The 22,355-nt window shown below is 34.7% G+C and overlaps 1 protein-coding gene across 4 annotated transcripts in view; it reads right to left on the bottom strand.

Moving 5' to 3' along the window:
• Positions 1 to 22,355, bottom strand: part of DCDC1 (doublecortin domain containing 1) — a 440,084-nt gene that overhangs the window by 168,435 nt on the left and 249,294 nt on the right. For all 4 annotated transcript variants that reach the window (XM_059406535.1, XM_059406544.1, XM_059406519.1 and 1 more), the window contains 3 exons: positions 16,405 to 16,465; positions 5,506 to 5,640; positions 4,951 to 5,108 (listed from right to left, as the gene is read on the bottom strand). In XM_059406535.1, coding sequence (XP_059262518.1) covers positions 4,951 to 5,108; positions 5,506 to 5,640; positions 16,405 to 16,465 — 354 coding nt within the window. The remainder of the gene's footprint in view (positions 1 to 4,950; positions 5,109 to 5,505; positions 5,641 to 16,404; positions 16,466 to 22,355) is intronic.

Here is a 22,355-nt window from a genome sequence, read left to right as displayed (position 1 = left end):
TAAATTAGATGGAAATCTATTTAAAAAGTAGCAGTGAAAAATGTGAAACAAAAGAGAGCATATTCTTACCTATTTTAGTTCAAATATTCCTACTAATAAAGCATGTATCAAAAGTATCTACATTAAAAATATTTTTCATAACATGTGTTGATTTTTATCCTATTATATTGTAAATCTAATAATCAATTACTGAAATTTGGAAAATAATAAAGAACAATTTAAAACTCAGTAACAGCTGTCAATATTTGGATATATATTTCTTCAAGTCACCTGCCTATCTGGTTAGCTATCAATTTATCTTTACCTTTATCCATATAAAATCAGGATAATACTAAACATGTTTTAGAACTTGCTGTGTTGTTAGTAACAAAACTCAGGAGACAATTAAAGTACATTTTAAATGAGAAAAATCAAAGGACTTCTAAATTTATGTTCTTTTTTGAAAGAGTGAAGTACATGCCAAGTTGAGTCATGAAGAGAAATGTCAGTGTGATCCACGGCAGCTGCTTGCTTCCCTGGGAAGGAAGGGCCCGCTTAAGAGTCCAGTAGCTAGCAACCCCTCAGCGCTCCACAAAGTCACTAGTGGGAAAAGAACAAAGGCCTTTCCAATGCAACTAACACAGATGTGCCCAAAGGCAAACTGTCAGAAACAGTTAAGATGACAGCTACTCACAGTTCATTATTTCCTTCTCACAGGTCACTGGGTGACAAGCTGGGTCAGTGTGCTTTGTCGGCTGTCCCAGTCCTTCCCCACCCCCTATTCAATTTGAATAAGGTAAAGGGCTCCATCAGATAAACTAATGTAAACAAACACATTCCAGACACTTAAAGATGCCAGAATATGGCATTTATCTTATTTTTGGACCAAACTTAGAATTAAAGGTACACACAACTCAGTTTATCCAAGCAAGAAGATAACCACATTTCTATATCTCACGGATAGAGGCAGAAAAAACATTTTAAATGTTGATAAATAAACAAGAAAATATAATCTATCGTGAACTAAGAACTTTAAAGACCTCACACAGTAAGAGATTTTCCTTTTTCTTCAATAGGAAAAATAATTTTTTCCACATTACAAAAATAATAAAAAATGAAGATAAATAATCAGACTGCTTTCCACAAATGTTTGAAGTGTATATTAAATTAAATGATTCCGTAGATGGGAAAGCCTGGCCTGCAGATTTGTGGTGATTGTCATAGGTTTTTTTTAAGAATATAATTCAAAATAATGTACCCATCAAAATGGCAATAGTCCAATCAAATGTTTATGATGTAATACACATAAAATTTTAGTGATAAAGTGACTATTCAATATGACAACATTCTGTTATAAAATCATTGGAATAACTACTATTAGGAATGAAGAATAAAACAGTGGTTAAGAGCATGGTCTATAGATCCAAATGGTTGTGGGTTTGAATCCCATCTCTCCCATCTCCAGCGGTATAACTGGGCACATTACAAAATCAGTCTGAGCCTCAGTTGCTGTATCTTTATGAATTTTAAGAGTCCCTCCACCTTCAGATTATTGTGATAGTAATTAAATTTACCACATTGTTATAAGAATAAGTACTTTCACTAGCAGTTGACACATGGTAAGTATTCAACAAATGACAGCTGTTAGTTACCTATCACCATATTTAGTAGATACAAAGCTGAACTGAACCACCATTCAAAGTGGGAAATACCTTAGCTAATCATGAGAGGTTATAGTCACCTTATTAGAAAAAGATTTTTAAAAATCTCTAATCCATTCAAGTGCAAGCTTTGTAAATCAGTAAATCTAGGTGGTTGGATTCAACAAGAAATGGGTTTACAGTCTCCTTTTGTATTTTCAACTTCTTATGTAGTCATCACTGTAAGCTGCATATATTGACATATCTATTATTATTCCCTTTCTAAACTGTTCCACTTTATTTAAAGGTCCCTCTCCAAGATATCCAGTCAAAGTAATAGGTCCCATTTGAAAGGCTAAAGATTTGGAATAATCACTAAGACAAGAACATGAATGGTTAGGCAGAATAATGTAGAGGTTAAGTAAAAGACTTTGGGCTCAGATAGGCCTGCCTTAAATTACTACCTGGAAGGCCTTTAGTGAAGTAACTTAATCTCTCTGTGCCTCAATTTCCTTATCAGTAAAAAAGAGATGAATACCTCTGTTTTACATACTGCATAGGCTATTGGGCAATAATGCACATAAAGCACTTAAGCAAAGTTAGTATACGTTATTAAAAATGAATGTTGACTTTCATTTTCACATATTTATATGCCACTAACTACCAATCTTTCTGTCTTTCCCCAAATTTGGCAACTTGTGGTTCTCTCCTTCAATGGCTACTGCTAAGGAAATACAAACATGTATATCTCTGTATCGTTTATTTTTTTCAACTATATGTTCTTTCTCCAGATTATTTGCTCATTAATGGCTTTTATTCTAAAATTCCATTTCTTTCTCCAATTTCTACAACTCATATAATTTCACAGTATTCTTTTATTTTTATAATGAATTTATTCTATATTTTTAAAAATTATCATTGATAAAGGCAAGAAAATGTAAAGTCCTCTCTTAAAGCTGTGATAATATAATGCACCAATTATCTTATATCTGGACTGCCTGTAAACCTAACAAGACAACCTAAGGTTCAAAGTAATCAATATGCCAAATTCAGTACCATGTTCTAATTTTGCCCAACAATTCCTTCCAAAATGGGAGGAAAGTAATTGCTCTAAGTACTTACTCTCTACTCAAAATAACTTTCTTAAGGAACAGAAAGAAGGAGAGAAACTGAAATTACCTCTATTATGGTAAATTGTGGGGGTGGAGAGGAGAATGAGGATAAATCCCTGTAGGTTGTAGAAAAAAAGAGGACTAGAGAGTTGCTGTCGCCTGAGACACAAATCCTGAGGGATGCTCACTAAGATAAGGACCCTGGGAATTTTCTTCTGAAATAAAATCCCAAACATATTCAATCCCTATTGATTAAAAAATCACAAATCTAACTGCAACCTCTATTAAAAACTATTTTCGACTCTACTTGCTTTTAGCACATTTTCACAGACTACTCATTGAGTGCTTACCACATTCCTGGAAATTTAAAGACCTGCAATTCTAACAACTCAAACAAGTATTATGTTATGTTAACTGATGTTAACTGCTTTGTTGCTTGTTTTTCTGTTTGTATTCTGGGGACTTTTTTGGCTTGCCTAATACAATATGCCTTTCTCCCAATATTCCATCTTCAGACTGTACTGCTTCAGGGCAGATACAATCACAAAATACAGAAGACAAATTCCTCAACCTCCCAATGCCCTTGACCCTCAGAGAAAATACTTCCAGGATGGGGAAGGAGGGAGTCATAGAGAATTAGGTGAGTTATCACTGGATTCCCTGTACACTGACTACCCCCCTACCCTAGCCTGTACCTCCTGGGACCAGGGCCAGCAGGAGACAAAAATGGAAGTTCCATACAGGTTTCAGAAATCGGGAAGCAGCAGGAACCCGTGCCTCCTTGAGTAGTACCCAGGATAATGACAAGCCCCCTCATGCTCTCAAAAAGCGTAGAGTAGAAATGGCTGTCTAGTGAGTCTAGGAAGGCCAACAACAGTCTCATAAAACTATATTTGTTTCCCAGTGGTCCAGTTTTCCCTGAATTCCTGTTTTACGTGAAAACTTCAAAGACTGCTCTCAAGGGCCTTCCATTCAAGTGACCTGAACAGAAAGGACTAGCTGGACTGCTGTGGCTTTGTGGCCCTGTTGTGGGGTGTCAGAGAGTTGAGAATCTTATATATGATTAAAAAGTAAGTAGCAGGAAAGGAAACTAGAACTTAAGTTTTTGTACAGGCCTGGGATATTCTCAGACTATGATACAGCAAGGTACTAAATTTGTTCTTTTGTTCATCTGTGCCCTATCTTACTCAAAATAATGAAACCAAAGTGAGGTTTAGAAAACAGGCAATAAATTGAAAAGTCACTTTTATTAAGAGGAAAAGAAAACGTTTCCCTCCTGTTAAAATCTCAGGCAGGAATATATAATTTAAGAATTTAAGAGCTTTTAATTGAAATAAAAGCTGTTACGTTGTGTACCTTAAACTTACACAATGTTTATATGTCAACTCTATCTCTATAAACCTGGAAAGGTTCTTAAAAAAGAAATTAGAAGTTGTCATTTTTTTCTTTCTCAATGCAACTGACATTTCTATCTATAGTTAGAATATTTAAAGTTAGGAATTCTCTTGAGCATTAGAAAGTACAGTATGAATCATATTACTCCTTTAAGAGTACTTCAGTCAATATTTAACTGCCAAAAATTACGATACTAAAATTAAAATTTGTAATGTCATTTTGTGATTTATAACATCAAACCAAACAAAATAACACTACTACTAATAATAAACATACCTTTAATTTTCCAATTAAATAATGAGGATCAGAGAAATAGTTTCTATTTTCCAGCCAAGAGTGATTTTCATTTGGTTAGCAAACCACTGGTTAGTCTTATTCTATAGAAATTACATCAATTTTTAAAATTATCACTTCTAAAGACCATCCAATGTGCATTTATCCTCAGGCCTAAATATAATAATCTTGCCACAAAACACAAAAAGGATTGTCTATATGGGTCTGATGTTCTTAAAGATCTCTTGGTATTTTCACAATTGGATACATGTTCAATATCACTTTACTTACGTTATTTCAGAGCATTTTAGTGAGAACCCAGGAGAACAGCCCTTCTGAGTACACTTAAAACAATATCATACATCAAACTTTAATGAAATACACATAAATGTCACCTCTCTTCATCAAATGTGACCCGAAAACGACAGTGCTTGCAAGCCAAAGGGCTTTTGAGATATTTCAATAATCTTCAAGAAATCAATCTTACATGAAACTGAAGGAAAACATCGAATGTCATTGAGCAATAAAGCTCCATTCTGTCAGTGCCCTACCTCTGAGCAGAAGCCTTAGGATGTTTCTCTTCCAGTTTCCTCACCAGTGCCACTGTCAGCTGCCTTGTCTCCCCAAGAGGACCTTCTGGCATTAAATGGGTGTCTGAAGGCTCTGGCAGTTCCTTCAGACCAGGGATGCTAGCACATTCTTGTAGAACCTAAGAAATGAAATATAACAATACTGTACCTAATTTCATTGAGTGGATATATCTAAGCTACATATGCCTCAAATTTAACATTACATTTTTCAGGCTTCCTCCAGTCTTCCTCCTTTGGCACAGAAATCATTTGTATGTGACCAGACGAAAAGCCATCAGTCCTAACAAAAGCTACAAGGTCATCCACTATTTAATAAAATAATGTTTATATGAGTATATATAGATGTTTACATAAATATAAATGTGCATACAGATATTTATATTATGTGTATGATTTTAAACAGTATCGTTAAGATGTGAATTTGTGCTTGTCTCTTGAAAACAACTTGAACATTTTCTTTTTCAAAATACATTTTAGAGATCTATTTCTGTCTTGCCTCTGGCTCACTACACTGACCTCTTCTGCTAAGCTGCTACCATGTTCCTGATGAGTTGTAGTCCGGGCACCACGGTGAATGTGATACTCTGTCTGAGTCATATCCACTTGTGCGGTGAGCTCCTCTAGGTAGGTCAGAACAAACTGTGGATAAACCTGTAGGAAAGGAAAAAAAAAATAGAAGTATACTAGCCTTGTAAGTAACAGCCAATAATCTATACAACGGGAAGGATGGGAGGATAAATTAAATTCATAGCAAAAAGATCTGACTACTAAAATACACCTTGTTATCTATTTCAGATCAAAATCAAGCCAAATAACTTTAATATCGGGATTTTCAGTTAGTTGTTTAATCCGATGAAGTTTAACTAGATTGCTAATCTTCACTCTTAGATAGATGATAATATTAAAATACAAAAGCCATCTAATGTAATAATAATAGTATCTAAGATTTATAGTTATTTTCACATACAATGTGCAATTGTTGTATTGTCTTGGAATAGTCCATTCTGCTCTAGAAGACAAGAAAACAAATGGGATGGGTGAAATTCATTAGCTGCATTAACCATAAATAAGTAAGTTAGTAAACTGAGGAGTATCAGACACAAAGTAGAGAACATAAATCTATGAACACAGATAGAAAGGGGGGGGCAAAAACAAGCATTTAATAGTCATGATTTGCTAAATAACAAATGAACAACAGATACCTATGACACATGGGTATAAATGAAGCACCTGAGACACACAATAATTGTGAGATCTTTAATTGGCCACCTATTGCCGACTCTGATTTTGGATTTTCACCAAATAAAATGCATAGCTGCCCATCAGGCTAAACGCGGAGCGTAGCTATTGTCCAAGTATACTAGCCAACAAGCTCTCTTACGGAGCAAGTATGTGTTGTTTCCTCAGACACCTTTAATATGTTGGGCTCCCTTGTTCAAATTTCCACTCTGGTCCTTGTAACCACATCATCAGCAGGGAAGGCTGATACAACAGAGAGGGGATATATCAACTTTGCAGAGATTCAGGTATTATGACTCCTTAACACACACCTTAAGTGTGTTTACCTAGCCCACCTCTCTTCCTATATATTTTGCATCATATTTGCAATTGATTGAATAAACTGTGATCTGAACATTTTATTTGGCCTGTGCACCTTTCTGTTCCATGAAATCTATGATAGCCTATCTAGGAGCTTACTTGGAGACTATTATTGCATCAGAGCAATTTCCACATAAAAATATATTTACATTTTAATCCTTGCTACAGCCCTTTGAAATGGGTACTATTATTTTGCCCATTTTAAAGATAAAGAAACAGACAATGGGAGGATAAGAAGCTTGCTTACTAGCCCATAAAACTTAGACGCCCTGCCTCAAGTATCATATAAACTTCTTTTTTGAAGTGTAGAACAAAAGTTTCTACCAAAAAAAAAAAAAAAGAGAGAGAGATAAGAGATGTTCAGGGGGTAATCAAAAGGCACTAAAATCCTTATATTGCTCTGGAAAAAGAGCTACTGAATAACCTTAAACTTTTTTTTAGAAACTGTATAACTAAATATACATGTTAAAAGTGTAAGGGGCTCCAGAACCTTAAATGCATATTACTCAGTGAAAGAAGCCAACCTGAAAAGGCTACATATTATATGATTCCAACTACATGACATTCTGTAAAAGGCAAAACTGTAGACATAGAAAAAAAAAAAAAAAAGAAAGGCAATTGCCAGGGGTTAGGAGGAAGAAAAAAATGAATAGGCAGAGCACACAGAATTTTTAGGGCAGTGAAACAATTCTGCATGATACTATAATGGTGAAAGAATGTCATTATACATTTATTCAAACCCAAATATATAACACTATGAGTGAATCCTAATGTAAACTATGGATTTGGGGTCATAATGTGTCAATGTAGATTCATCAACTGTAACAAATAACTACTCTATGGGGCATGTCAATAATGGGTGAGGTTTGTACATGTGTAGGGAAATGGGGTATATGAGAACTCTTTTTTCCACTCTATTTTGCTATGAATGTAGAGCTGCTCTAATAAATGAAGTCTATTTTAAAAAATGTAAAGAACTTCACCAAAAGCACACGTGACAAAAGAAAAATAGTTAAATTATACTACATCAAATTTTAAAACTTTTGTGCTACAATGTCATCAAAAAATAAAAAGGCAACCGACAAAATAGGAGAAAATATTTGCAAATCATGTCTGTTAAAAAGGATGTGTATACTGAATTTGTAAAGAACTCTTGAAATTCAATAATAAATAAATAATAAATAACCCAATTAAAAAATTAGCAAAGAATCTGGGTAGAAGATAGTTCTCCAAAGAGGGTATACAAATGGCCAACAAACACATGTAAATGACATGGCTCTGTGACAGTTGTAAATCCCTTGTTTTCACGCTTAGCGTCCTCTAACAGGTAAAGATATTTTATCTAAGTTTACTTCGGAGGCATGTTTCCCTCTTATTGGAAGAAGGCATACTTGGAACATGGGAGACTTCCATATTTATCCAATGAGATGGATGAGGCCATGCCCTAAAGATAGAGCCATGATATATCTGAATATTCTGCTAGACATAGCAGCAGCAAAGACCAAAACAAGAGAAAAAAAAAAAAAAGCCATGGGCTTTGCTTCTTAGAGTAAACAGTCTAACTAAGGTGGCAAACATACACAAGCAACACAGAGTGACAAGTTCTATTTTTCATCCTCCCACCACGTATTTGGAGAGATTTACAAATTGTCCTGGCATTTTCCCTTTGGAATCATTCTAAACTATTTCTACTCCAGGTAATGACTATTCTAACATTTTGATACCAAAGTTCTTCAACATTCTCTACTCTAAGAACCAAATTATCTTGATCTCTAACCAGGCACCTACCAATTCAATACTCAGACCACCAAAATAAACAACTTCCTCCTCCAAAATCTGGAATTCTAATCTTCTCTTCTGGGGAGTCATCAGCCTAATCTTTGGACTTTTTCTTCCTTCCAGTGCATCTGCACATCATTCCAAATTGATATCTAATGTCTTAACCCTCGTTATTTCTCAAGCCCCTCAGCCCTTTGGGCTTCATTGTATTCTTCTCATTTGACTCCACTTTAGCCACAGTTTTATTAAACTGAAGATAGTTTAATAATTTGTATAACAATAATTGGATAAAAATAATGTATTTACTAAAACATCTTTGATCACATCATTCCCACTTTAAAAGCTTTAACTAATACTCCCAGTACACACTGATTAACAGTACTGTATTATTCTAGTTTCAAATTCCAGCTGTGCCATTTTCCAGCTTTGGGTGTTAAGTTCTACTCTCTTGAGGGAGAAGTTTTCTATGAAAACTAAGAATCTTCTTGAAATCTCATGCTGACCAATATTACCCTCAGGATACAGTGATAACTCTCTGGTTGCTAAAAGGGATCTCATTTCCTTGTGATATTTTCCCAACCATAGGTACATTAGAAAGTCCACATATTTGACTGAACCTGGGACTCCATAGGAAGACTCCTATCCTCATGAAAAATGCAGCAAGCAGGTCTGCAGAATCTCTCCTAGAATATTTTAAACTCTAGATGATCTATCTCCTCCTGGTCAGTACATGATCAGGCATATTTTTAAAAAGTGATTCTTTTTTTCTGATTACAAATGCTTTTTACAGAAAACTTAGAAAATACAGAGAAATTTAAAGGACATAATTATTCATCTCCCTACTACCTGTTTTATGTAGAAATTTCCAGTTTTGCTTCTACACACAGACAATACAGTACAAATAAATGTTTTATCTGATTTTTCTCTATCACATTAGCATTTTCCTCTGTCATCATCAATTATTCTACATTACTTATAATATCAGCATATAGTATACATAATAAATATATACCATTTTTGTACAATCTCACTGTTGATTGCTTCACCTGTTTTCAATTTTCACTATTACAAAGCTCTAATAAAAACCCTTAAAGATACATTATAGTACATACTATTAATTAATTCCTTCAGGTAAGTTGCTGTAACTATAATTTCTGAATCAAAAGGGATATGTATTTTTATAGATTTTGATAAATATTGCTAAACTGACCCTCAGAAATATTATCCTGATCTCCTATATAGCACCCAATGTTCCCTACCTCCTAGTATTCATACCCTTGTCTGGTCCCTTCTATATTATAGCAGGATTGATATATGTGGCCCAATGTGATGCCAGAAGTGTTGTTACATCACTTCTGAGATTAGGTTATGAGAGACCCTGTAGCTTCCATTTTGTTTTCCTGTTACATGGGAAATCTGCTTCTAAGCATACTTACATTGCTGTTGACAAGAGGCTTCAGTTCCTTGGTATATGGGTATATTTATACATAATAAACAGAATGTTACCCACCCATCAGAAGGGGTGAATACTCACTATTTACATCGGCGTGGATAGAAATAAGTCAATCAGAGAAAGACATTTATGGTATGGTTTCACTCATATGTGAAATGTTAAGGAACAGCTCAGAGGATCATAGGGGAAGGGAGGGAAAACTGAATGGGAAGCGATCAGAGAGGGAGACAAACCATGAGAGACTCTTGACTATAAGAAACAAATTGAAGGTTGCTGGAAGGGAAGTCGGGGAGGGAATGTGGTAATCAGATGATGGGCATTAGGGAGGGCATGTGATGTGATGAGCGCTGAGTGTTAAATACAACTGATGAATCATGGAATTCTACATCTGAAACTCTACATCTGAAACTAATGAAGTGCTATATGTAGGCTAATTGAACTTAAATTAAAAAAAATAAAAGCACATCTTTGATCCTAATCAAATCTCAGATGGCTGCAGTCCTTGCAGACATCTTGACTGCAACCTCAAAAAAGACGTTGAGTCAGAACTATCCAGCTAATCCACTCCCAGATCCCTGGACCACAGAAACTGAGATAATAAATATCTGTTGTTCTAAGTCACTATGTTTGAAGGTAATTTGTTACACAGCAATAGATAATACAAACAAAATACCAAAAAAAAAAAAAAACCCACAAATATAAATACAAAAAAAGGAAATGTACATGTTTGTTTTCTCACACTTTCATCAACATTGGATATTCCTAGTTTTATATCTACTGATATTTAACAGGAAGAAAATAATGTCTCATTATTTTACATTTCTTTAATTTCTAGGGAGGCTGAATTTTTTTATTTGGTTTGGCTCTTCTAATTTTTCTTTTGTCATGTATTTCCTTTTCACATCCTTTACCTATATTTCTATTGAAATGTTTATCCTTTTCTACTGCTTTATCAAGTTTATTATATATTAAGTGTACTACCCTATCTCTGACATTTATATTGCAAAGATTTTCCCTGTTTGTCATATTTTTCTATTTGCTCTTCCCTATGCTATTTAAGATTAAGGGGTTTATAAAATTTTATATACTCAAAGTCATTAATGATTAGTCATTTTCCTTATGGATTCTATGTTCTATGCAAATATAGACATTAAGACATTAAATATGTCTACATACTTAGTAAGTAAGTAAGTAGACATTAAGATGTCTACTCACCAATAGTCTGAGTTAGATGCTTTGGGGATTTTTCTTCTTTTATTTTTAAATAAAATTAACATATAGTGTATCATCAGTTTCTGAGGTAGAGTTCAGTGATTCATCAGTCTTATAAATACCCAGTGGTCATTGTATCACATTCCCTCATTAAAGTCTATTACCCCATCAACTCACCCCTGACCCCTCCAAGCAAGCCTCAGCTTGTTTCCTATGATTAAGAGTCTCTTAGCTCTCCCTCTCTGATTTCATCTTTTGTTTTTCCCTCCCTTCCCCTATGATCTTCTATTTTGTTTCTTTAATCCCACATATGAGTGAGAAGATATAATTGTCTTTCATTGACTTATTTCACTTAGCATAATACCTTCTACTTCCATCCACATTGTTGCAAATGGCAAGACTTCATTTTTTGATGGCTGAGTAGTATTCCTGTGTGTGTGTGTGTGTGTGTGTGTGTGTGTGTACCACATTTTCTTTATCCATTCATCTGTTGATGGACATCTGGGCTCTTTTTGTAGTTTGGTTATTGTAGACATTGCTGATATAAACACTGGGGTGCAGGTGCCCCTTTTGATCACCACAGTTGTACCTTGAAGTGCAATTGCTGGGTTTATAACCCAGCATCAGGGTAGCTCTATTTTCAGCTTTTTGAGGAATCTCCATACTATGTTCCAGAGTGACTGCACCAGCTTGCATTTCTGACAGAAGTGCAAGAGGGTTCCCCTTTCACTGCATCCTCGCCAACATCTGTCATTCCCTGACTTGTTAATTTTAACCATTCTGACTGGTGTATAATGATATCTCATTGTAGTTTTGATTTGTATTTCACTGATGCCAAGTAATGTCGAGCACTTTTTCATGTGTTGGCCATTTGAATGTCTTCTTTGCAGAAATGTCTGTTCATATCTTCTGCCAATTTGTTCTTTGGGTGTTGAGTTTGGTAAGTGCTTTATAGATTTTGGATACTAGATCTTTATCTGATGAGACATTTACAAATATCTTCTCCCATTCTATCAGTTGTCTTTTGGTTTTGTCGACTGTTTCCTTTGCTGTGCATAAAGTTTTTCTTTCCTTCATGAAGTCCCAATAGTTCATTTTTGCCCTTATTTCCCTTGCCTTTGGCAATGTTTCTAGGAAGAATCTGCTGCAGTTGAGGTCGAAGAAGTTGCTGCCTGTGTTCTCCTCAAGTATTTTGATGACTTCCTGTCTTTCATTGAGGTCTTTCATCCATTTTGAGTCTGGTTTTGTGTGTGGTATAAGGAAATTGTCCAGTTTCATTTTTCTGCATGTGGCTGTCCAATTTTCCAATACCATTTGTTGAAGAGACTTTTTTCCCATTGGACATTGTTTCCTGCTTTGTCCAAGATTAGTTGACCATAGAGTTGAGGGTCCATTTCTGGGCTCTCTGTTCTGTTCCACTGATGTATGTGTCTGTTTTTATGTCAGTACCACACTGCCTTGATGACTATAGCTTTGTAATAAAGCTTGAAGTCTGGAATTGCGATGCCACAAGCTTTGGTTTTCTTTTTTGCTATTCAGGGTCTTTTCTGGTTCCGTACAAATTTTAGGATTATTTGTTCCAGCTTCATGAGAAAAGTTGATGGTATTTTGATAGGGATTGCATTGAATGTATAGATTGCTCTAGGCAGCATAGAGATTTTAACAACATTCATTCTTCCAATCCATAAGCATGGAACATTTTTCTATTTCTGTGTCTTCCTTGATTTCTTTTTTTTTTAAGATTTTATTTATTTGAGAGATTAAGAGAGAGAGCAGGAATGGAAGTGGGGAGGGTAGAGAAAGAGGGAGAAGAAGACTCCCCACTGAGCAGGGAGTCCAATGTAGGGCTCCATCCCAAGACCCTGAAATCATGACCTGAGGTGAAGACAGATGCTTAACTGACTGAGCCACCCAGGTACTTCCCTTCCTCAATTTCTTTCATGAGCTTTCTGTAGCTTTTTGACGTCAGGTCCTTTGCCTCTTTGGTTAGGTTTATGCCTAGGTATCTTGTGATTTTTGGTGAAATTGTAAATGGGATCAACTCCTTATTTTCTCTTTCTTCTGTCTCTTTGTTAGTGTGTAGAAATGCAACTGATTTCTGTGCTGGGTTAGATGCTTTAATCCAGACTTTCTTCTACATATTTTTATGGTTCTGTGTTAAAGTTTAAATCTTATTTTTTAAGGATTTTATTTACTTATTTGTTAATTTACGTATTTAAACCATAAAGTTTAAATATTTAATTTAGATGGAACTGGTGGATTGTATAAAGGAAGTAATCTAACCTTATCTTTTTAAAATGAATAGAGAAATAGTTAACCTTAAAATCAAGCCAAATAAAAGAAACAAAACTTATTCAAATAAAAACAACATAACAAAATGCAATACTTAAATATTTAAATAATTTAAATTTGTTCATTATTATTATTATCATTAATAACTACAAAGTACCAATTAGCTAGACTCAATATGCCAGAATCTATTGGTAGGTCAGAATCTGTGTTAAATACCCAAAATGTTAGTACTAATGTCTCCCTTTTGCTGATAAATGATGTGAATCTTGCAATAGGCCAAATGATTTGGATAAAACCACACAACCAATAAGTGGTAGAACCAATATTAGTTATTAATATCCTAAACTAATTCTGTCTTTTTTTAACAAATGTAATGAGCTCCATTTATGATCCAGCTACAAATAATTATCAAGTTATTCTTCATTTTAGCCTTAACTAGATGAATATAATTTTGGATGTGACTAAATTTAGATCTAATAAAAATTTCGAAACCTCTAAAAGAATAAAATTCCTCATCAATAGTTTTTCTCTGTGAATTACAATAAAAAAATGAACAGTAATTTTGTTTGGGAATGGAATATTAAAATTTTTAGAATCAAAATCCTTTTAAAAATTATGAATTATTTGCTAGCTACTGTTGGGAATGTACTATTGGGAATAATTAGGAAATTATAAATTGCAAGAAAGGGAGGTAAAAATTATAGAGTAAAAGTGGATGTTTAGGACCTGAATTTGGGGAGAAAAAGAAGAAAATACACTTAAACCTTGGTTCTGCTCTTCTGTGTTTGTTGGTGGGAAGGGTAATACTTATATAGGACAGACTTGTGTTCTTGGATACCAGGAATCAGCTCTGTTTAGGTCTATTTCAGAATGAAGTCCACATGAACAGGTACAGGCCAAAGAGCTGGAAGAATATTTTAATGCAGTCTCAAAATTCTACTTCTAATGAGGTGCCTGGGTGACTCAGTCAGTTAAGCATTTGACTCTTGATTCTGGCTCAGGTCATGACCTCAGGGTCATGAAATTGAGCTCCATGTCAGGCTCCGTACTGAGTGTAGGGCCTGCTTAAAATTCTCTCCTCTCTCTACCATTCTCCCTGCTCATGCACTCTCTCTGTCCCTCTTTCTCTCTAAAAAGAAAAATGGTACTTTTTATTTTTACCAAGATGTATAAGCAGTCTTGGTCTTTCTGTGACTTCCTCTCCACTAACCTAGAGCTTTTGGCCCAGGAATGTGGTAGAGTCAGAAACAGGACAAGAGGAAAGCTGCGGTGAACCTCAGAATGAAGCGGGATAACGGTTGTTTTAAAAATGTTTTGACATTTGATGCCTCTGTCAAATTCCCAGCCTAGAACCAGTGCTAAAACTATACAGTCCTGCCTAAGTTAGTGAGTAGACTGGAATTTTAGCCAGTGTACCAACAAAAAGCTACTCAAAGAAATGGTATTGTGTTAATTTTTAAATTTAAATTGTATTAAAGTTTCTAAATTTCTAAAACAGAGCAGGTCATGTCATTCCAGGACACTAGAGAAATAAAACTATTATTTTTAGCATTCAGGGTTCAATAAGGAGATATAAACACATAGTAATTTGAATAGGAAAAGTTTAATATAAATAATTAGTAGCAAAGGATTAGAGTGTTGGGAAATTGGCAAGTAAGAGTTAACAAGGACACTGAAGAATATGTGAATAGTAGGTACGGAGCAGCCAGTACTGCTAGGCCTGAGACAGAATGCTCAAAGAAGAGGCCTGACCCAAGGCTGAGATCCAAACCACATCAACAAGGGCACAGCCATGGCTCACTGGATGTTGAAGAAGTCCCTGAGGCAGTTCAACTCACAGGATTTACTATAAACCTGCCTTTGGAGCACCAGGAGAAGCTGTCCATGGGGAGGGGCCAAGCTGGTGACATTCCACTATAAAGCCACTCACAAGGAACACGCTCAAGGAAACCATTCGTATGAAGGTGCCCTACACCAATACTCCACTCTGAAGCTCCCTGAGATGGGTGCCTGGTGAAAAATCGTACATCTGGAGCTGAGAGGGACTACCTCGATAACTTCCATGTTCTGTGTTATGGGTTGAATTATGTCCCCCCCAGAGTACATTGCTGGGTTGTATACACATGTTCAACTTCAGTAGTTATTGCCAGTTTTCCAAAGTGCCAATCTCCTCATTTTAATGACTGAGAAAACTTACGTAGGTATCACTTTGATATTTATCGCAGCATTACTCACAATAGCCAAGATATGGAAATGACCTAAGTGCCAGCTGATGAATGGATAAAGATGATGTGATATATACAATGGAATATTCATCAGCCATAACAGAGAAGGAAATCCTGCCATTTGCTATGACATGGATGGACCTTGAGAGCATTATGCTAAGTGAGATTAGTCAGACAAAAGACAAACACTGCATGATATCACTTATATATGGAATCTAAAAGAGCTGAACTCATAGAAACAGAGAAAGGAATGTAGGTAATCAGGGGCTGATGAGGGAATTGAGATATTGTTGACTGGTGTAAATTGGCAACTATTAGATCAATGAGTCCTGGAGACCTACAGTATAGCATTGTGATTATAGTCAACAATGTACTACATACTCAAAAGTTTTTAAGAGAGCAAATCTTAATCTCCACAAAAAAAAGACATAATTATATAATGTGGTAGAGGTGTTAGTGAATACTATGATTTCATATTGCAATAGATAAAAATAACAAAGCAATATGCTGTATGTCTTCAATTTATACAATGTTATATATCAGTTATACCTCAATAAAAAGTAATTTAATTCAATTTAATGTAAAATTAATAGAAAGAAAGAAAAAACCGATGCCCTGAAATGCTAGACTGTATCATAGCAATTAATCGGAAAGAATTATTTTTGGTCTTGGAAAACTTGCATTTTAAAGTCAAACAAAACCCCACAGGAAAGTATTGAGTTAAATTAAGTTAAATTTTAAACTTCTGGGCACAGAGATATATTTGTGCAGCAAAAGCATTTCTTGCTCTCAACAATAAGAATACTTGTAAGAATCTAGGAACAGAAAAATATACGACTAAAAGCTATGACTTACCTTAGAATAAATGCAGCTGTCAGTTCCAAACACCCACTTTTGAGAATTATCTCCTTTATGTCTGTAATGAAAATGTAATTTAGAGACTGACAACTTTTTACCACACTGAAACATTTTCTAGGTTTCAAATGAAAGGATCATTTTCCATATCCTGGCAGGAGGAGAACTGCCCAGACTCTCCCAAGGATTCTACCATTCTATCATCATTGCTGCATCAGCAACTGAAGCCTTCCTTCCCTGAGACAACTGATTTCCTTGGTACCCAAAGTGGTGGTGGTGGTGGTGGTGGTATGTGTATTACACATGACAATAGTGATTAGGAGTTTTAGAGATTAAAGAGAATCAATAAAAATAATATAGAAATTTCTGTCCCCAAAGAAGATCCTCTCTCTATGAGGCAAAAAGAGGCTTAATTAAGGATAAGGATTAAGAGGATAGGATGGAAAAGGATACCATGGAAAATTAGGAACCTTGGGCACCTGTTTCTGAGATGACCAGAAAATTTTATTACAGAATATCAGATTTTCTAAACCAAATATGAGTTAAAAAAAAAAAAGAAGAAGAAGAAAGAAAGAAAGAAAGAAAGAAAGAAAAACTAGAATGTGATTAACTTAATCATGCCTAAATTAACTAATCTTGTGTTCACTAGTATTTAGAAACCTTACATAGATAGGACAAATGTATTAAATTAAGCGTAATAGGATGTTAAACATGATTTTTCCGACTGCCTCTGAATTTTGACAGAAACTTCAATGGTTGGTAATAAGAAATGTCAGGTAATGCTCTAGTCTAAAGTGAGGCACTTTCTGATCTGGGTAGAACATGTCAAGGCAGCAGTCCAAAACTGGCTGAGTGTGCATTAGCCTTTTACCCACATCCAGTTTATATTAGAAAATGTGAAGAATTCTTGGGCATGGTGAAATAGACACTTGATAATACTGTAGGTTTCCAAGCCCCTATCCTCAGAACTTTGATTCTGAAGGTCTGGACACCCTCCTCCCTTCTACATTAACAGGTATTGCAAGTGATTCTCATTGTTAAGAACCGTAGGGAATTTGGATGCATGTGGTCTACGGATCAGACTTTTAAAAACACTGAACTACAGTGATGAGAGCAATGGGGGAAGGAAAGACTACATACTTACTATGAAAGGAGAATTGATTTGGTGATTGAATAAATGGAATGCAGGTTAGAAACAGAAGGCAAGGATAAATTCCAGATGTCAAATTTGAGGAAAAAAGAAGGGAACGTGACACTATGAAAAGAAAGTGAATTTAGAATGTAGAAGAGGAAGCAGGGATATGAGAAAACATGAATACTTAGGTAAAGTTTTTTTTTTAATGAAACATCTTTCAAAGTCTAAATGATCCTTAAGCTAAGAATCTTATTATCAGGCTTTAGACAAATATAATTGTTGCTCTATTTCAGCACTAGGTAGGATGGAGGAAGTATGAGGGGCAATAGTCCTTTTGGAGACCTTTTTATGTTGCAATTAATAAAGGAAAAGAAGAGTTTTAAAAATTTTTTTGACTAAGGGTCCTGAGCTAAAATGTACGATTTTGATAATGGAATTCATTATCCAAAACAAAAACAAATAGATTGAGAATTTGAAGGGAACTGAGATGAATGAAGTGCAATAAAGAGAGATGAAGTGAGCTGGTCAAAAATCAAAGAGCTAGGTAGTATCAAATAGATACTAGAACCCAGAGCACCTGCATTTCTGCATGTCTTCTCAATTAGATTGGAAAAGTATAGCACAAATTACTTCATGTTACTCGAAGATTGAAAATGGAATCAACAGTTTAGGCTCACTGGTTAGAATCTGATACATAATCTTAGTGACAACACACTTTAGTGTGAATATAGAATTTTTTATACAGTTGTGTTCATATAATCACTAAATATTCTCATACTATACAAATTCTCCTGAGGTACCAAAAAAGCTCATGTTTCAACCATTGGGTTGTCAATCCCAAGCTTGTAACTACACTCCTTTTAAAAATAATAATAGAATCACTGCTGTAATGCTTTGATGGAAGTGTGCTGGGTTTTGATAAAACTTAGATCATTTTAATGCAGAACAGCTATAACTCAGTACAACATTATTGCATATAGGCAATTCCTCCTGTTGCATAAATTATTGTGAGCATATTTCTTCAAGATAAATAAAGTGGAAAATGATAATTTTTTAAAGTGTAAGGCATCTGCAATGGGTAATTAATATACTAATGCTAACTGTCAAAAGCTATAAAATCCAGAATTTTGTCTTTTAATTGAATTATCGTGTTGACTAGAGGATGAATGTGATTATAAAAACATAAACTACATCTATTTCAGTTTTGATTTTCTGAATTTGTCGCATCTTTTCCCCAAATAGTATTACAACAGGAAAGATGTTTACCAGATTGTCAACGGTATGAGGGCAGAAACCACATGTGTCCTAAGAGTTGATTACAGCGCCTATGATAGGAGATTAAAGATATCTTTGAATAAATAGATATGTGAATAAAATGTCAAAATGTTATCACCCTAGCCTAAGGCCGTTATGAAAAATGTTTTGAATTTAACACACGGCGGTTTAGGAGACATTCTTAGTGGGTAGCTAAAGAACATAAATTATACCTCGGTTAAGAAAATAAGAAATAATTCTGAAAGAAATGTAAATTTCCTAGCATTTCTCAAATTTTGTCATAGCTCAAATTCTGTTCAAGAATTGCCTTTTTGGAAATTTTGCAAACAGCGTGCAGGAAATTTTGCAAACAGCATGCAGTTTCAAATCATATATAAGCCTTGTGAGCTTGCTAGTAATTTCTTTATCAGGAGTCTTTCTAAGCATTTATCTATAAACGTTACCTTTAAATTTTATTACCAAAGTTATAAAAAACAAGATTCTCATGTGGCATCAACACTAAGCAGGGGAGAAGATATCATTCTAAAATATAATGACTTCTTTAAAAAATAAAATTGCACAAATATAAGTATATCTGTTTATTTTTAAAGATATTTTATACGTAGAAAAATTAAACTTAGATCCAATATGCAATGATGTTTATATGGGACTGAATTAGAAAATAGCATATAATTTCCTCTTTTTGGTAAATAAGCAGCAAGCTAAAAGATTTTTCATAGAGAAAAACAAAATTTAAAAATAGCAATAACAATATCAATAATGAAAGAAAGAGGAAAATGAAGAAGCAGTATTCCATCCAAGAATCAAAGTTATAAATAGCATAACATGTACTGGACTAAGTTCTGGATCTGGATCTGACATTAGCTAGATCAGATATATGACCTTTCTAGAACATTAAGTCTCTAGTGGACTTGGAATTTCTTATAAAGATATTGATATTATAATCACTATCGTAACTACCACCATCACCACTGCTACTACTTCTACTTGTAAAGAGGGGTTTAGAACAGATGCTCTTAAGAGTCCTTCCTTCTCTGAAAGCATAGGACTTCCAAGACCAGTTACATACTCTCTTTTTACAAGTAAGGAGAGAACTAACTGCCCTGGGAAGCTTGCTCATTGAGTATGCATATGCATTTTACTATTTCTATTGGGAATCTACAAAATATGTGTACACGCACATACACACACACACATGCACATACACACATTTTTTTAAATATGCCATTTATCAGACAGTAGAGACAATAAGGCAGCCCATAATGACAGTTCAGTTAAGGGAAATATCATTATATCATTATATTTATTATATTCATTATTTCCCAATTGACTATAAGGAGGACCATCATCATCATGCTTCACAATTACAAATCTGTTTTCCCAGACAGCTTCAGATACATCTGGCATCTTTCAATGCTACACAGACCAAAAGTAGGATCCATAAAAAAACAGAGGAAAGGGATCTCCCCTCCATGATTCTTAACACAGTAGGAATAGAGATAAGAAATTTGATCCATCAATCCAACTGTGAAGTTACATATAGACAATTTTCTGCTTGATATTGACATTTCTAATAGTGTTATCTGTGTGTTTGAATATTACTTAAACGTCCAATGCATGCCAAATGGTCTTTTCCGAAATGGGGCAGTCTGTCATTCTGCTTTATTCTCTTAGCCTCCTAAACTTCAGACCTGACCAAAGAGATGATTTTCAGTCTCTCTAATTACCTAGTGATGTGCTGTCTATTTTCCCATCTATCTTTTTTGTCTCTGCACCTAGCACTACACAGCTACACTTGGTGGTTGTAGTTAATGGTATCCTTAGAGCAGTGTTTAACCTACTCTAAACTAATGTTGGCAAGTTATCATTCTATTTCCAGCAAGAAATAGAAAAGAAAAAGGAGATGCAAAACACCATAACTGAAAAATTAACATTGAAATAAGACAGTAAATAAATAAATAAATATTTGTTGGGTGATTTCTACTTTGAAGGAAAAAAAAAAAAGAAAGGCAGTAAAGATTATCAGAGAGGGAAGAGAAATGAATGAAGCAGGCTAAAGCTAGAATGAGGGCTACTATTGGGAACAGCAGAAAATAGAGCAAACCAGAGGATATATTCCCTCTAAACTGTTCCTGCCTCACTGGTAAAATGAGATGATGAGAGTTCAGTACTGCCCATTCTTCTGATTTTTTGCAAGGAAAGACAGAATTATGTAACTTTTGTGTAAAATCTCCCTATTTCTATAGGCTCACGACCAATTCAAAATATTATAAGAATGTGCAGGCTAAACAAAATCCATGGGCCCAGTTTTGTAGTCTCCATAATCTAACCTCCGTGTGTGGATGAATGGGGGTGCTGTCCTAATTAGATTGTGAATTTAACACTAAAAGCCAAATCCTACATATCCACATTCTTTACAACTGAAGCAAAATCAAGATTTAATTGGTGGTCTTATTAAAAGACTTTGATGCAACTGGTTTATCTATGAGATGTCCAAAATATCTTTTAGAAAGAAGCATTTTTTATTTTAAGGTTTATGATTTTTTAATTTTCTATGATTTTCAGATCACTTGGTAACGACATTGTTGGTCTGCCTTTCATCCACTCATAATCAGATGCATGTAACAGAAAAAGTATTAAATACACAAATATGTGCAAGCACTTGCTATACTGAATAAGAATGAGTGACACGAAATGAGACATAACCAAACAAATGAGGCATGATATGTTTACAAAATTCTCTGTGAGTTTTCAGGTTGCTACTTTAAGTGCTAGTTCTATTGTTTTTAGTATTTAAAAGACTACATCTTGATTCATAGCTTTTGTTAAGATTGTATTACACTATTTAAGAGAAAAGGAAAAAATATTGTCTCTAGCAATTGTATGAGGATATTTATGTTATTTATAATAAAATATGGTTTTGTTTAAAAAAAAAATAAGACAAGGAGGCACTTCAGATACTCTTAGAGAAGATAAATATATTTGAAAAGTTCCAGAGGTGAGGTAAACTCTAAAAACCTTGGTCCCTACCGCTTTCTAAAAAACAAAAAGTAGTTTCACCGTTAGTAAGAACTTGTAGTTTTCCAAATTTCCTACTATTTGCTTCTACCTTACAACAGATTTTGTTTCTCAGATAAAAATCAAGTTGTATTACTATAAAATTACCTAGGGATCTTCCCTTTCCCCCTTGCCCCCCATCCTGTCTCTCGCCTTCTCTCCCTCTCCCTTCTTCCCTTCTTTCCTAAATTAAACAAAATCTTTCTTGTAAAATGGAGATTTTTTTTTCAAGTACAACTTACTACAGTGTTCTTTTTGTTTGTTTTGTTTTGTTTTTTTCAATTATCATCTCTTTTCTAGCCCAAGCTTTTCTTTCTAAGCAGCAAGGACATCAAGTTTGTGGTTTCAGCCCCACTCAGTTCCATGATAATCCTGGCCAGATAATCCTGGCCAGAGCAGGAAATATACCTCAGCGGGCTCAGGCCAGATCAGCACTAATCTCAGGATCCTGTAAGACCAGGGAGAGCCATAGGCATGAAGAGTG

This window comes from Mustela nigripes, chromosome 1 (genome assembly GCF_022355385.1).
Source record: "Mustela nigripes isolate SB6536 chromosome 1, MUSNIG.SB6536, whole genome shotgun sequence".
NCBI lineage: Eukaryota > Metazoa > Chordata > Mammalia > Carnivora > Mustelidae > Mustela > Mustela nigripes.
This window is presented reverse-complemented; position numbering and strand designations above follow the sequence as displayed.